The 16039-nt window shown below is 41.0% G+C and overlaps 1 protein-coding gene across 26 annotated transcripts in view; it reads left to right on the top strand.

The window, feature by feature from the left end:
* Positions 1-16039, top strand: part of SORBS1 (sorbin and SH3 domain containing 1) — a 287999-nt gene that overhangs the window by 181574 nt on the left and 90386 nt on the right. For 22 of the 26 annotated variants that reach the window (XM_069980452.1, XM_069980451.1, XM_069980453.1 and 19 more), the window contains 4 exons: positions 3941-3993; positions 4919-4987; positions 11935-12030; positions 15228-15341. In XM_069980452.1, the coding sequence (XP_069836553.1) occupies positions 3984-3993; positions 4919-4987; positions 11935-12030; positions 15228-15341 (289 nt within the window). In that variant the 5' untranslated portion in view covers positions 3941-3983. Of the gene's footprint in view, positions 1-2571; positions 2626-3940; positions 3994-4918; positions 4988-11934; positions 12031-12834; positions 12939-15227; positions 15342-16039 lie in introns of those variants that run through there. The other 4 variants (XM_069980454.1, XM_069980446.1, XM_069980457.1 and 1 more) reach the window with 4 other exon arrangements.

Genomic DNA, 16039 nt, shown 5'->3' with positions numbered 1-16039 from the left:
TGAAATAGCTATACAAAACTGGCCAATGGCTTTTAGAGGGGTTATCAGAAGTGCCAAAAAGAAAAAAGTAAAAATGTAACGTTTTTCTTTTTGGCACTTCTGCTCTTCCTTTTGAACTCTTATGTTGAATTGTTTGATAAGAGGCAAACATTTGAATGGGGTTGACATACCTTGATTTTGGTGAGACTTATAGAAACGGTTATCAAAAACAAACAAAAAACATAGCTGCTTTCTTTAAAAAATGGCGCCACACCTGGTTATGCATGGTATTGTTATTCCGTTCCATTGAATAGAATGAAATGCACATACTTTTTCTGATATTGGATTGAACTACAGTGCACTCTTTATTTTGTACTTAAGCCCTCTAAATAACAAAACAGATATGGCCAAGAGCCCCTAAGATAAAGATAAAGAAAGCCAGCTATATATACTCTGGGCACGTGTACTTGCTATCCTGGAGGGGTGATGACAGTAGGTTTAATATTTTTAATAAAAACGTGCCATGCTATTTTATCCCACGGATCTATTGACTTTTTCAGTGTAGCCCTAATTATACATTGCTCCTACGAGTCTGTGCCGTGATTTATACCTGCAGAGCCCATCAATGCACAGTATTGATTGTACGCAGGCCACTGTGGTATATTATAAAAATTGACTGTTCTATATTAATCCCATGTGCTTAGGGCACTCACAGAGAAGTGTCTTTATAACCATTGGAGAAGTTTGACTTCATGGGAATATTTTATTCCTGTAATTGTGTTTCTTTTCTTGGGAGACCTGAGTTTGTTATAGGAACATAGCTGCCATGTGATCAGAAGAATTCTCAGATTACATCTAACTGAGTGTTTACCAGATCCTAACAGAACTGAAACTTTGTGTATATTGAGTTAACTCCTCTTTCAGAATAGTTACATTCCATTTTTTATTTAACCTGTTGATCTTTTCCCAAGGAAATAAATATGTGGAATTAAATAACGTCATTCATCTGATTATTATTCTCAGTCTTAATAATAATACCAGCATTGAAGCCCTTGAAATGCTTCTATTCGCTTTTGTTTTTTAATTCTATCAGCCATTTTTGTTTCTTTGGTTTTTCTTATCGATGAATGATGTGGGAAGATGTTCTTATTTGGTAAAAAAAATTATGTTTTACCTCTAAGTTGGGCAAATGCAAGAAGTGAGCATCAGACAGCAGAAGGCTTGAGCCGTCTTCTGCTCCCCAGACAACCTCTTTTAACCCCTCGCCATGTTGGCATCCCCTTTTCATAACAAGATTGGCTTAATGGTCACCATATCATCTTAGGCTCAGCATCTAAAAATTCCCAGCCATCAGATTTTATCACTTCAGAAAGTTGTGAATTGGGATATATGTATCAGCTACCGTTGCTGCTGCCCTATTATATGGTAACCATTCATGTAAATGACTCTTCATGTTATAAGGATCTTCCATAGCAGGAACTGTTCATACCTTGCATCTCTTTACTCTGGAAGTTCCCTAGCAGGGTATGGGGAAAATGATGATCATGGTGGAACAAACATTTGTTCCAGGTTGGTTCCCATAATGATTGGGGGAAGATTGGTGCTTCTTGGTAAAATCTTAAAATGCTATCTTCACTATCTTTCCTAGGTCATTCTGGGAAACAACTTGACACAAGAAGTCACTGAGGATTCTCCATAACTTGACTGGTGCAGGCTGTATCCAACTAATAATTAACCATAGGGCTTCTTTTGGTGTTGTGCACAGATGAGCGTACATCAGTCACTGTATTCTGCTGCACACCACCGCCAAATATGAAAACACATGTAGCACCCATCTCTGTCCTTAGTACTTATCTTCATTGTTTAAGTACTTTGGTTTTGAATAAAACAAATATTTATAAACAGTGCTATAGTAATTTATTATTGTTGGGGCACACACAATTAAAGGGGTTGTCCATGTAATGAAAAAAACACAAATATAGTCTATCCCTGCTTATTTACTCCCAGTGTGACGGCACAGCAGCCAATCACCCACCTTAGTCTTGTGTCAACTACTGCTGAGGCCAGTGATTGGCTGCTGGGTGCCTTCACACATCATCAGTTTAATACTAAGGCTCCGTTCCCACTGAGCAAAGGTAGCGGAATTCCGCGACGGAATTGTCCGCCGCGGAATGCCTTTAGCCTCCCGCTCATAATGGGACTCTATGGGAGGCGCGCGCTCCTGCCCTGTCCGCGCTGAAGAATGAACATGTTCATTCTTCAGCGCGTACAGAGCAGCAGCGCGCGCCTCCCATAGACTCCCATTATGAGCGGGAGGCTAACGGCATTCCGCGGCGGACAATTCCGTCGCGGAATTCCGCTAGCTTTGCTCAGTGGGAACGGGGCCTAAGGGGGAGATTTATCAAACATGGTGTAGAGTGAAACTGGCTCAGTTGCCCCTAGCAACCAATCAGATTCCACTTTTCGTTCCTTACAGACTCTGGAAAATAAAAAGTGGAATCTGATTAGTTGCCAGGGGCAACTGGGCCAGTTTCACTCTACACCATGTTTGATAAATCTCCCCCCTGAGAGCATCATGCAGGGAAATAAGGAAAGGTAGTAGAGAAGACTGGAGCAGCAGAACCAAACACAACAAGGATAAAACAGGTAAGCACAATAAGTGTTATTTAAAGTGACTCTGTACCCCCAATCTGCCCCCCCCCCCCCCAAATAAAAACATTTGTACCACCATCAGCTGCTTTTAATCCAAGATCTGTCCTGGGGTCCATTCAGCAGGTGATGCAGTTATTGTCCTAAAAAAATACTTTTAAACTTGCAGCCCTGTGTCAAATTGGTGTGACCTAGAATGTCTGTGCCCTAGGCCTGCACCGCCTCTCTGTTCTTCCTCCTAGCCTTCTCTATCATTAGGAATACCCCTGGCCAGGGTTTCTCCTAATGAGCACTTGCCTGAACACTGCACATGGGCATTAACGATTTAACACATTTGCAGTGTTTAGACAAGTGATGAAATCCTGCTTGGGATATTTGTCATGGTGAGGAGGGGAGGTGTCGCAGGCCTAGGGCACAGACACTCTAGGCCATGCCAATTTTACACAGGGCTTCAAGTTTAAAAGTTGTTTTTTAGGACAATAACTGCATCACCTGGCAATTTGGACTCCAGGACAGATCTTGGATTACAAGCAGCTATCCGAAGGTACAAGTAGTTTGGGGGTGAGGGTGGGGGCAGACTGTGGGCACAAAGTCGCTTTAATCTCATTACCAGGCTGTAATTTTTTTTTTTTAATACTCTGATAACCCCTGTAAATGACAAAATACTGCATATAACAGAATAAAAACTATGACTCTTATTTATAAAGCCACTTTGTATGAATATTCACTCTTGTAAGTTATTGAATTGATCCACATACTATGCAACCACAACCTTTAATCGATCGTCGCATAAATCTATAAAAATCAGTCTGGAAAAAGATATGGATAAAATCAGTGGAAGTGTTTTCCCTAATATAGTTACTTGCCTCCCCCATGGATACACACCTCCCCCATGGATAGAAAATGGTCTGCATTTGATAGGACTTGTCTAGGACAGAACAGTAGGCATGGGTGCTATAAATTAGTGGGTATGTTTGGTCCTCGTATTAGAAAGGATCTCCTTGATGCAGTGTCTACCGTGATGGAGATTCCTAAGGGAGATAGGTGAACTATCCGTCCTTGTCTTGCATGTGAACCAGAAGACTTAGTTTCATGACTTCATCTCCCTTGGTATTGAATAGGCAGGATGGAATTTTATGAGTCAGGAAGACAGGGAGACCATAGATGGTCATATGGGCTGAATAAGGCCCAGGAAGTTGTGCTGGCAGATATTTTACATACCTTCTAACTTATGACAGAATGTGATGTTGACTGCGGCTCAGCATAGTCCTGCATGAGATAAACATTGTCGTCTCTCTATTTCTAAAAACAGAAAGAAGCAAACACTGAGTGAGAAGATTTGTACACAACGCAGCATGAGTTCTGGTGAGTATACGTCTTGTGTTTTTACTGCGTTTTCTGAATGTGTTGGTGGGTTGAATTGATCTATAATTCATTTGCTATTGTTACTTTATAAAGAACACCCTTTATTACTTGTTCATCAGTATGGAGGAAGAAAGGGGTTTGCATAATGCCAGGTCTTAGGGTCCTATTCCACAGGCCGAGGAGGGCCCAATCAACGATGTAAACGAGCGGCGATCTGGGGCCGATCCGGCAGATTACCATTACTGTGGAATAGGGCCCTTAGTCCTAAGATCTGCAGCGATCTTATAGCTATAACTGGGTTAAACAGAGTGTACCATGTCACCAACGTTAAGGCGTCCTCTAGACATGGACCCTACTCTAGCATTTTCACACTAGCAATGGCCTCTCCTGGGCTGAATAAGCTTACAACTGGGCAGATAGGAGACAAATGATCTCTTTTATAGCAGCCTTGGGACATGGGTGGAGTGCAGGCCAACAGGAGGTAGCCACACCCCCCACATTCAACAGAAAAAAAGGGAAATTGTGGCAGCACATCTATGACTCTGTTCACACTGCAGGTTTACCGTGTGTACGCTGGGAGGAGTATATACAGTAAGCCCTTACACCTGTGGGTTGCTGTTGCACCTTTTGTTTTTTGTCTGTACTTAAGCCACAAGCAGCGTGCAACCTGCAGTGTGAACAGAGTCATAGATGTGCTGCCAAAATTTCTCTTTTTTTCTATAACTGGGTTAGGCGCACAGCAGCATGCGCCGATCCCCGGCCCATTGTCCAATCATACAGATTACAGGAGTCAGACTCCATTATAGTCTATGCCAAATATTTTATTGGGTCAATTATTAACTTTTCAGTTATATCCTGAAAGTGAATGTAAAACAAGTGAGTACAGTAGCTAGAACGCTATTGACTAAAATGTTCTCTAATGCAGATAATGAAGTCAGCATATCCAACAACGTGGTCAATGGAATAACATCAAATTGCAACATGCAAGATAAAGGTGAGATACTATATTGAAAAAGTGACTGGTCGCCCTGGATCTAGCTCCTGAGACCTGCTAGCAGAACATCCAACATGTTTGCTTCATAGACAACAATGAAGCAAAAGGGATTTAATTGATAATTGAGGTGCCGTGCCCTTCTTCTGGCTGTATCTCAGTACTGCAGTGGGTCTCAGGAGTGAGACCCAGTGCAATCAGTAACTTTTGACATATCTGATAATATGTCAAGAGTTACTGCAAATGACAGTGATGCTTTAATGACAGCACTGAACTGTAGTAAGACAAATATCAGCATAGCTCCTTTTACTTGAGCAGTAACCAATGGATAGATAATGCTATGTATAAGATCTTCTGCACCAAGTATTACAAACATTGTAGAACTAGACAGCAGTAACTCACCACAGTCTTTCCCATTAATAGTGGGCTCCCTCCTCCTTTGGGTCCAGTAGCAGCTGCTATAGGGAGAATTACACCCACGTAGTCCAGTTTAGTAATTATAATTTAAGATCACTTTGTCAAACTTCACTATTACAGACAGAAAATCAGTAGAAGAGGGTGGCTAATGATATATAATGATACAAGGGAACTTTGTGCGTAGGATAACAGCAGAGGGTCTTATTCTTAATGTGCTGATGCTTTTTATTCGATTTACAAATTGTTACTCTAATTGTATACGTTTCCAGCATTCCTCTCTTTATAGTCACCCTAAGGATTTATAACAGAGCGGGTTTCCTCATGACTATTGTTTGAAGCAGTCAACACAAATTATGTTAAACGGATGTGGAAACTGTAAAATATACATGTGAGGTTGTTTACTTCCCACTACCCACGTGTGGCCAACCCAGGTTGGGACTCAGCTTCTTTTATGGGATGTATAGCAGCTACATTGGGCCCACAGTGGATAATTTAGCACAGTATGTGAAAATGGTACTGACCTTTGGTTGTTTTGCTAAAAAGGTCACCATTTTTATACATGAAGCTAAGCGTTGTTGAACCATGTAAACAGCTTTTGAGTGCTCAGGGATACTTTATATTTCTTTGGAGGGTGCCAGAAGACCAATAAGAAAAATTGGCTTTGCTTACTTGAGCTTAATATGGAATTGATAAGCAGCCACTCTTGGTTATGCTGGTAAGAATCAAACACCAAGTTGACTTCAAATTCTGCGGTTTATGCTTAATATTCAAACTTCCTGTTCTGTACAAATTACTTCCCAGCTGTATCCTGCCTATGTTTGCAGACAGGAGTAAGGTGACACCTGTATACAGATAACACATGATCTTTGATGCACTGTACAGGTCACAGAACATGTCACCTTTGCCATTCAAGAATAGGATCTGGGCCAGGCTATCGTGTCTATGTCCATGGTTCACGTTGTAAATTATATGTCTAAATTCTGTTAAAAAAAACAGCACAGGCAAGATGGCTGCTCTCATAGTAATGTAGAAAAATGAAATAAAAAATTAAAAAGTAGAAACAAATTAGAAAAAGACATGTTTAGTATCTGTCATTTAAAATAAAAGTCTAGATGATACATTCATTCAAGTTAATAATAATGTTTCCCACTGTAAGCATGGGCATATTTTTAGGGGGTGCACTAAAGCCATAAAAATGTCAGAATTTTAGACCACACTGTGTGCATTATTATATTATACGAATTGTAGTAGAAGTACATGCGGCACTTATCAGTAGAATGATAAATGCTTCTTTATTCACGACACATACATGAGAACGCTGAAATCAGCCATTTTGCACTAATGCACTTCCTCACAATTTAAGCATAGCATGCGGGATAATATATGTACTGGGAAGAAAACTAGGAAAGTAAATCACGGTAGTGGTAGACAGACTAAGTCAAATAACAGACTGAGTTTATTTAGATATGGCAATAACAAACTGATTAGTCGTAGCAGTGACAAACAGTATATCACGGCACCACAAAAGTATGTTGAAAAAAGGAAGAGAATTCCTCTATCAGACTGGTTAGGTCTGATACGTAGGGGAGGGGGGGGGAGAGGGGGAAAAAGTTAAGGATGTGAGGTTGGTAGTAATAAATACTGATTCACCCTGCCTCACTAGGTAGGAGCCGCTAGAGTCAGGCGTCCCCTCCAACTAGCGGAACTGTTCCTGCACTCAGTCGGTGCTAAGGTCGGGTAGTTCCACTAAGTCCAAGTTAAGAAGTCATATTATGGATATAGCAGAGAAGGGAGATATATGTATGTTCGCTTTGTCCACTATGGTTCCAGTATCGATGTACTGGCTTTGTCCACTGGGGTTCTGACGCGTTTGCCCTCCTTGTCTCAACCAGTTGTGGCGGGAACGTGGAGGTTCATCAGGGAGGATGTGGACTTCTTAGGGTAATCTCATAAATGTATATGTCAGGTTGTCCAGACGATAAATGGGTTTTTGGGACAACTCCGTGCTGGTCCTTGTTGGTAAAGGACAGAGTTCCTAGTGTCCTGTGGTCTGAGGGATCAAACTGATACTGCGGCCTCTGGTCACCCTCCTAGTGGACTGGGGGTCGGGATGATACTGCGGCCTCTGATCACGCTCCTGATACTCATCAGTTGTTTGATGCGGTTCCACACCTTTGACCTTCGGGCATTGTTACATTGAGATGCTGTCAACAAATCCCATGTGTATATGATAAGTCTGAAGGAGTATGGGTTCGCTGTTTTCCACAGGGGAACTGATTCTGATGTAGTGTGTACGTTGAGTACCGGTCTCCAAGGACGCCGACCTGCGTCTCAATTGATTGATACCATTAATAGATACTGGTATATACTAGAGGGGGACAAAATGCTTAGTGGTGTCGCTAGGAAATGTAGTAGTACATGGTAGTATTTCGAATTAGTTGGCCCCAGTATGCCAGAGCAAAAGCCCCTACTGGTCTTCCTCTTCTATGGCTAAAAAGCGGTAAAAAGTCTATATGCCCAATATGAATAGATCCAAATATAGGGGGAGATTTATCAAACTGGTGTAAAGTAGAATTGTCTTAGTTACCCCTAGCAACCAATCAGATTCCGCTTTTCATTTCTCACAGATTCTTTTAAAAACGAAAGGTGGAATCTGATTGGTTGCTAGGGACAACTCAGACAATTCTACTTTCCACCAGTTTGATAAATCTCCCCCATAGAGTATATAGATGCAGCACCTATTTGAATAAAATCCAAAAGAGTTTTTATTCCATTACGTATAGTTGCGGGATGGAGACTAACAGGGCAAGGGACCGTAATACGCACTAGCATATGTGCACTTCCTCTCGGCCCTATCAAGGAGTGCACATGTGCTAGTGCATGTAACCGTCTGTTGCCTTGTAAGTCTCCATCTCGCGACTATATGTAATGGAATAAAAACTCTTTTGGATTATACTCAAGTGAGCGCCGCATATATATATATATATATATATATAATATATATATTTGGATGTGTGGAAACTTTTATGCTGAGCACCATAGAAGTAAACGGGTGGTGACCCAGGACAGCAGCCGTCATCTGGGAGCTTTGTTGCTGTGAAGCTATACACCTGAATGAGTAGTGCCGTAGTATAGCCTCGTCTTGGATTACCAGTATGTATAGAGGTTGTCTCAATGGGTTAATCCTTTTAAAACCTATTTTAAAAAAACTTAATTATTGAAATTTATTGGAAACTGAGGATTCATTTTATTCACTTGTTTTAGATTAAAGGGGTTATCCAGTGCTACAAAAACATGGCCACTTTCCCCCTTCTCTTGTCTCCAGATTGGGTGGGGTTTGGAACTCAGTTCCATTGAAATAAAAGGAGCTTAATTGCAAACCACACCTGAACTGGAGACAAGAGAGGGGAAAAGTGGCCATGTTTTTGTAGCGCTGAATAACCCCTTTAAAATTGTTATATACTGCGTGATCAATACTATAATTAAGGCACTTCTGCGGTTCTTGATATTTTTAGCAATTTAATATTATACCAGTAAATAATTTTGTTTAATCTTGGAAAATGTCATTATTCACCCTTGCCCGACCCCATAATAAGTAGCTGTGACACGTCAGGCTTAGTTGTATAGTGACTAGTCATAAGGACTGTCCACTGATTATGGGTATTTCGCTAATTCTTCTGATTTACAGCCCAGTCACCTCCAAATCTCTTATTACTTTACTTATTAACAGTCACTTATCTGCTTATTTTCCAAATTACAGGAAAACCCCTGTTTCTCTTGGTTAGGAAAGTCTTACTTCTTGAATGTAAATACATGGCTATATATATATATACACTGACTTCATGACACAGTGAGGCCCCGTGCACACAGCAGAGCCCTAATATATACACAACCATCGTCCTCTAGAAGCAACTGCCTTATGCATGCCGTATGTTCAGATTTTTTTTTTCAAGAAAAAGCATAATTTGTAGTTATTTACCAGTTGACTTTTATAGTCAAAAATACATAAAGTAGAGTATGATTTTTTTATTTTTTTTTTTTTTGCATCATTGCCTGCGAAGTAGTTTGCAATCATCTTTATTTGCCACCTGTTTGGTTGAGCAGGCAGAGCAGTGCTAATAAAAGGAACAGTATGTTTAGATAATGGCTTTTATGCAAAGTCTTGTTTAAACAAAGTACTACATGGCTACTGGTTAGGCATACACATAGAGGGATGAAGAGAAAAGTTCAAGCTTGGCATACTTCTGCTATTATTTGCAGCCTGTCTTTTATATACCCTACTGTGTAGACTTTCTAACTTCCCATTCTTAATCAATATACAAAGCCATAGGCAGGATGCTGTACAACAAGGCACAACGCACCTCTGTGCTGCCATACAGGCTCAATGGGATGCAAAAAGAAATATTCTAGGGGGGAAAGATACATAATACAACGTGTGATTTAGCAGCACTATGGTTGAATGAAATCTTAAGGAGCAATAGGAGAATTTGCCCCCTAATCAACACAGGGTTGTTTTTTTTTAGACATTTTACGTTTTTAAAGGTTGACATAAGCCCCATTTCCCAAAATGATCTTAAAGGGGGCTTCCATCTATTACCAAGTCAGCCCATTTGTGTGATGGCACTACAGGAAAGTAATGTTAAACACCATATATTCAGCTTAATGTCGGAGGATCCTTCTAATACAAATGACTTGTATGGAGCAGACAAACTCTTTAAAGCTCCATTCATATTTATTTGTTTGGCTGTCCCCAGTATATATAAGAAAATCTGAAAAGAGGGATTCTCTTTGATACTGCAGCAAAACTACATTTTACTTTACTAGACCCAATGTAGTCTTCTAGGGACTGTGTTGTTTGTTTTCCAGACAGAAACTCTATCTATTAAAGTCAATGGGCCCCCTTGCAGGCATGCCATAGAATATGTAGCCCCCAAATAAGCTGTAAACAGGGCCTAAGCCTGAAACTATAAAAAGGGTAAAAGTTTAAAGTGTTACTATCATTACAGAAAACCTTTGCCATGTAATAGCGACTTGTTAAAAGTTTTGATGGGCCAGGTTCTGGGTGCTGAACCCCCCACTGATGATTAGAATAAGCTAAGAAAGGTGCTCACCTAAGTGCTTCTCTCCCAGTCACTCTCGCCATTACAGGAGACGGATTTAATTAAAAACTCTATAGAGTCCATCTCCTGCAGCAAGAAGAGCGATGGGGAGAGGAGCTCTTAGGGGCCTCTTCCACAGAGTGATAATCGTCCGGATTCGGACGATTATCGCTCTGTGGAATAAATACAACGATCAGCCGATGACAACGATCATCGACTGATCGTTGATATAGGTTTGAACCTATAATTGTCGGGGACCAACCGCGCATCACTACTGACGATTGACATTACCTTTCCAGGCTGCAGGGCTCCTCTTGCGGTCTTCTTATCCCCAGGTTCTGCGCTCTCCAGCTTCAGAGCGGCTTGTCTCAGCTGACAGGCTGCTCAGCCAATCACAGACCAGGTCCGCCGCGGCAGTCATTGGCTTAGCGGCCTGTCAGCTGAAACAGGCCGCTCTGAAGCTGGAGCGCGCGGGACCCGGGGAGAAGAAGACCGCAAGAGGAGCCCTGCAGCTTGGATAGGTAATGTATGAAGTTTAAGCAAAGGCTGCAAGGACATCGGTAACAATGTCTATGCAGCCCTTGCTAAACGATAATTGGGCTGTAGAAAAGGCCCAGTAAACAAGTGCTGATCTGCTACAGTTATTTCACAGTTGTTATCGGGCCCCCATCGGCCCATGGAATAACACCTTTAGCTGACCACTACTTCCCTTTTGTTCTAGCAATCAGGGTATATGCACACGGAGTAATTCTCACAGAAAACTCTGTGCAGAATCTGCAGCTCGTCCCTGCGCACTCCTGCTCCCCTTTCCGCTGGCTCGATAGACTCCATTCTATGGTTGGGCGCATTCCGCTGTCCGCCCAAAGAATTGACGTGTCATTTCTTTGGGCAGAAGACTGAATCCGTCCGAGCATATAATGAAGCCTATGTGACGGACAGAACTTCAAGTGGGAGTGAGGGGCAGGTTTCACTTGAAGTTTTTCAGCGAGAATTACTCCGTGTGCATATACCCTCACTGGTTGGTTCCCCCAACCAATTTTTTAAGCATATTTATTAAAAAAATTCTGAAAATGATAACATAATGTAACCCTTATGTCTCTATAACATGTCAGAAGCGTATAAATCATAGTAAACACATTCACACATATTTAACGGTATCTTTACTGGATGTGAGAAAGGATTTTTGTCAGTATGATGAAATCTCAAAGGATTTGCTCCAATCCCTAAATATTGAGATTCTTAGATTCAGGAGATCAGAAAAAGGTTTGGCATTGGGCAAAAGGAAATTGGACATACCCATTGTTATATACTGAGATATCTGTTACCATTTTATTAAAGAAAATGAGAGAGAATTATTACTAATAGACCTAGGAGATGTGTGAATACTCGGTGTTGTGTATATGCTCAGACACAGTGTAACTTTTGTATTCACAGCAGATGATTCTCCTTTAACTACACGTTCATGCTCTGCTATTACAATCATTCCTGTGAAGGCAGTACAAAGTTTTCCTGATCTTGTGCCAACTCCAGGTATCTACTTGGAATGCAAATGAAGACGTGTCCATTCTGCATTACTTGCTATGTTTGCTTCACATCCCAATGACATTACGTTTCATATACATGCTTGGCATTTTGACATTACTTATCATGCTTTACATTGGTTTACATTATCACTTATCAGGCCTGTTCAGAATGTAACCACTAGTGTTAGTGTGACTGGAGATGATTTAGCATGATTCTTGAATCACACTTTTTTTTTTTTTTTTTTTTGCATGGTCTTTATTTATTTATTTATTTTAAATCGCCTCGTGTGGAATGTGTTGTATTTTTGTAAGCTATGCACATACCTGTCCTATAAAGCTAATATCAAGTATGCTACAGTATGGCCATGTCAAAAGTTTTTTTTTTCAAAAAGGGGCATTTAAGGGTTTGTTTGTTTATAAAGACCGCCATCTCATACTCAGGATTTATGTAGAGGCACACACAACACAATCAGATGCACAATAACTATGCAGACATTTGCCCTATGTACCACTTGTGCACCATGATAAATCCCCCATAGGCTTACTTTAGAATGTGCAGATCAGTATCACATAAAGAATCTACCAGAACAAGAGCTCTAGAGAGCTACATCATAGGAGCCAAGAAAACAGAAAACTCTACTAATGAAAGTGAAATGAAAGCCAATACCAAACCACAGCTTGTAAATATGAAACCAAAGCTCCGGTTTTGGAACAACTTTAAAGGGAAACCCCAGTGAAAATTATAGTCTCTCACATTATCACTTGAAGTTCTGATATGTAATGCCACTTCAGTCTCTTGTAGGTGTCGGACAGAATCTGTCTGGTCACTGCATATCACAATTCCAACAATGCATTGGATGGTAACTCTAAGTCTGCATAGACTTGTGTATGATGTTGTCACTGAGTCTCATCTAGGTTACTTTAAAGCGTAACTGTCATGTATTTTTTTTATTGCAGAAATCAGTAGTATAAGCGATTTTAAGAAACTCTGTAATAGGTTTCATCAGCCAAAAAAGCCTCCTTCTGTACTCAAGAAGCAATTTCCCAGCCTCCCCCCCTGACTTCTTATCTGTGCATTATCAGGCAAACACGTCTTCATTACAGAGAAGCCAGTGAAGACGGGTTCTGCTCTCTCCATTGTAAGCCTATGAAGGGGGGAGGGGCTGAGGGAGATGAGGGAGCAGAAAGAGGTGACATGAAGGTCAGCTGTTTGTAGACTCTCTGGGCACCTAAACCGCAGGATTCTGGGGTCAGAAAGGTCAGTGCTTATCTATAAACTTACTGAGAGAAGATTGCAGGGTGTTGTGCTGTGCAGAAATCCTCCGTGCTCAGTCACTCCTAACAGCCCCTCCCCTCTCCATAGCCACATAATGGAGACAGAAATCCTGCTTCATTTGATGTGAGGGGGGAGGCTGGGAGATTGCTTTTTCACTACAGAAGGAAACTCTTTTAGAACATAAAACCTATTACAGAGTTTCTTAAAATCGCTTGTACTATAGATATTTAATGTTTTCAGAAAAATGGCCCTGAAATGACAGTTACGCTTTAACATCTCTGCTCCACCTGCAGTGGGCTGGGGCTTGTATGCGGATTTGTTACATGGACACTACTACATAGGACACTGTCTTTTTTTAGAAACAAATTCTAAAGATCTCAATACAATTTATACCTTTGTCAACTGTACCCGCTGCTTGTGGGTCAGATAGGGATCAGGCATGATGCAAGATGCTCTTCCCGACCCCTTGGTTTTGGAAGAGATAAGCCACAGACAGAGCTCTGGCTGCTGCTTACCTCTCCCCATAGAGAGCAGAGGAATGCTCGGCCATGTCAGATGTTCCTATGCATGTGGAGAATGAGGAGAAGAGGGAGAGTACAGTCGTTCTGCTGTCAGTTATTGAAAGTTTATGGTCACCTTTACAAGTGTATGTTCTATGTTAGTGTTTCTCTGTTTGTAAGCAATATGCACCCTAGCTGAAAGAAAGAAAAAAAAAATCACAGTACCCCCACTGCTATGATCACCAAGATTTGTGGTGACTTCTGGGAATTCTAGGAAGGAGGACGCACAAAGCAGCTCTATGATGCCACCATTTAGAGCTAGATTTCTTTTCAAGTAAATGTTTCTCTCCAACTATCAGTCTTAGAACATGACTGGGGATGTAAGCCTAGTCAGAAACCTCTCTAGAAGGAAAGATTACCCATCTGTAGCTGTTTCAGGAATATTGCTTCTAATCAGAATAAAGCTGGCTGACTTCAGAATAAAGCTGGCTGACTTCAGAGGGGCCTATCATTGTGAGACCAAAGATGGCATCGGAGAGCTGCTTTGCATATCCTTCTACCCAGAATTCCCAGTGGAGTGTGAATGGCAGCCAGCATCCCAATTGTGGTAATATTTTCTTCTATAAAGATTTCTGGCTTGGCATATACCCCCCAGTTCAATTGTAGAAAAGCACTGAATTAAAGATACCTCTAAAAAGTGGCATCAGAGAGCTGCTGCGCATATCCTTCTTCCCAAAAGAGGAACACACATATAATAGGGGTTGTTATAGGGGATGATGGAAATTGTTTTATGTGTCTGCTGGAAATTCTCTGCAACTAGCACTGTATGTGGAAAGTCCATCATGAGCAGTCTTCTAATATATGTCTAATACCAGAATACTACTTTTACAACTGGAAACAGGGCAGGTAATAGAGGAGCAGATGGAAATGACATTTTTCTGGGAATTCTCTGTGTCTGAATTGTGTGACAGAATATCACAATAGCCTTGTTGCTTCCCTCATTCACAGAATTCTGCATTCTCCTGGTTGAAGCTGGGCAGCTGTAATATTTTTTGTGTCATCTTTTATGGGAAAAAACATTTGCTCTCTATATTGATTTTTGTTAAATTGCATGAACTGCAGTCCAGCTTTTTCATATATCTTATAACGTGGTGTTAGATTTAATGATGTAATGTATGGATTAGAACCTATTTCATTCTTTTGGATATACATGTAGTATTTCATTTTTTTACCATCTCACCATCTCATATATATGGATCTGCTTTCCTAAACTAAGACATAGACCGTTTTAAGAAAAGCATGGCAGTGTCTGATCCGCTTTATGCGATTTCCATCACTATCATACGTCATAAACATTTAAGTGAACTGAGAAGATAAGACATAAGTATGTTGTCTATTTACTTATTGGACACTTTCCTTCTTTTTCAGAAGTGGATCCCTCTAAAGTATGTGCAGGAAAGGGAGCGGTGACCCTCCGAGCGGTCACACCACAAGGGGACAGCCAGAAAAGTAGATCCACATTGGATATTGAGCTTTCATCAAGTAAGTTAAATGTGAATGTGTACAATATAATGTCAACAGCTTAGAAACTAGGCTACAGGTGGACTTACACTTTACTAGCTGTCAGCCAAAAGCACATATATCTCCAATTTCCCCCATACACATGAATGTTTAGCATGGAGAGAGTTGGGGTAAGCTGCCCCCTGACTGCTATGGATTTAGCTCATCTCTCAGAGAACAGTAGGATGGGGCATGCCCATCCTGAAATCCAGCATGCCCGACCTTCCTTTTCCCAAAATCATCTGTTAGGGGAGAGTCAAGAGGCCCCCATACACTTTAGAGTGTCAGTAGATCTCACTAAAATCTTTGCCAGCTTGAAGATCTTGAATGAGTTAGATAAAACTGCTGTTGTCCCAGAAATGGTGCTCCTAGTTGTCAGTTCCCACCATTCTGTTATCACCATTTTTATGTATCTTCATAACATTAAAGGAGAAATCCAGCAAACATTTTTATTAAAGTATTGTATTGCCCCCCAAAAGTCATACAAATCCCCTCTCCCCCTCCTCTCCAGCAGCCACAGCCCGCACAGCTCTGGTAGTCAGGTCGTGACATCACCATGTTATCCAGGAAGTGAAGCCTTGATGCAGTAGTAAGTGCAGGAAAAAAGCACTTTATAAGCATTTCCAGTAATAAGTGTATATTGGTGATTTGTATAACTTTGGGGGGGGGGGGGCAATACA

This window comes from Dendropsophus ebraccatus, chromosome 8, assembly GCF_027789765.1.
Source record: "Dendropsophus ebraccatus isolate aDenEbr1 chromosome 8, aDenEbr1.pat, whole genome shotgun sequence".
NCBI classification, from domain to species: Eukaryota; Metazoa; Chordata; class Amphibia; order Anura; family Hylidae; genus Dendropsophus; species Dendropsophus ebraccatus.
The sequence above is the reverse complement of the archived record's forward strand: the minus strand, read 5'-3'. Positions and strand labels throughout refer to the sequence as shown.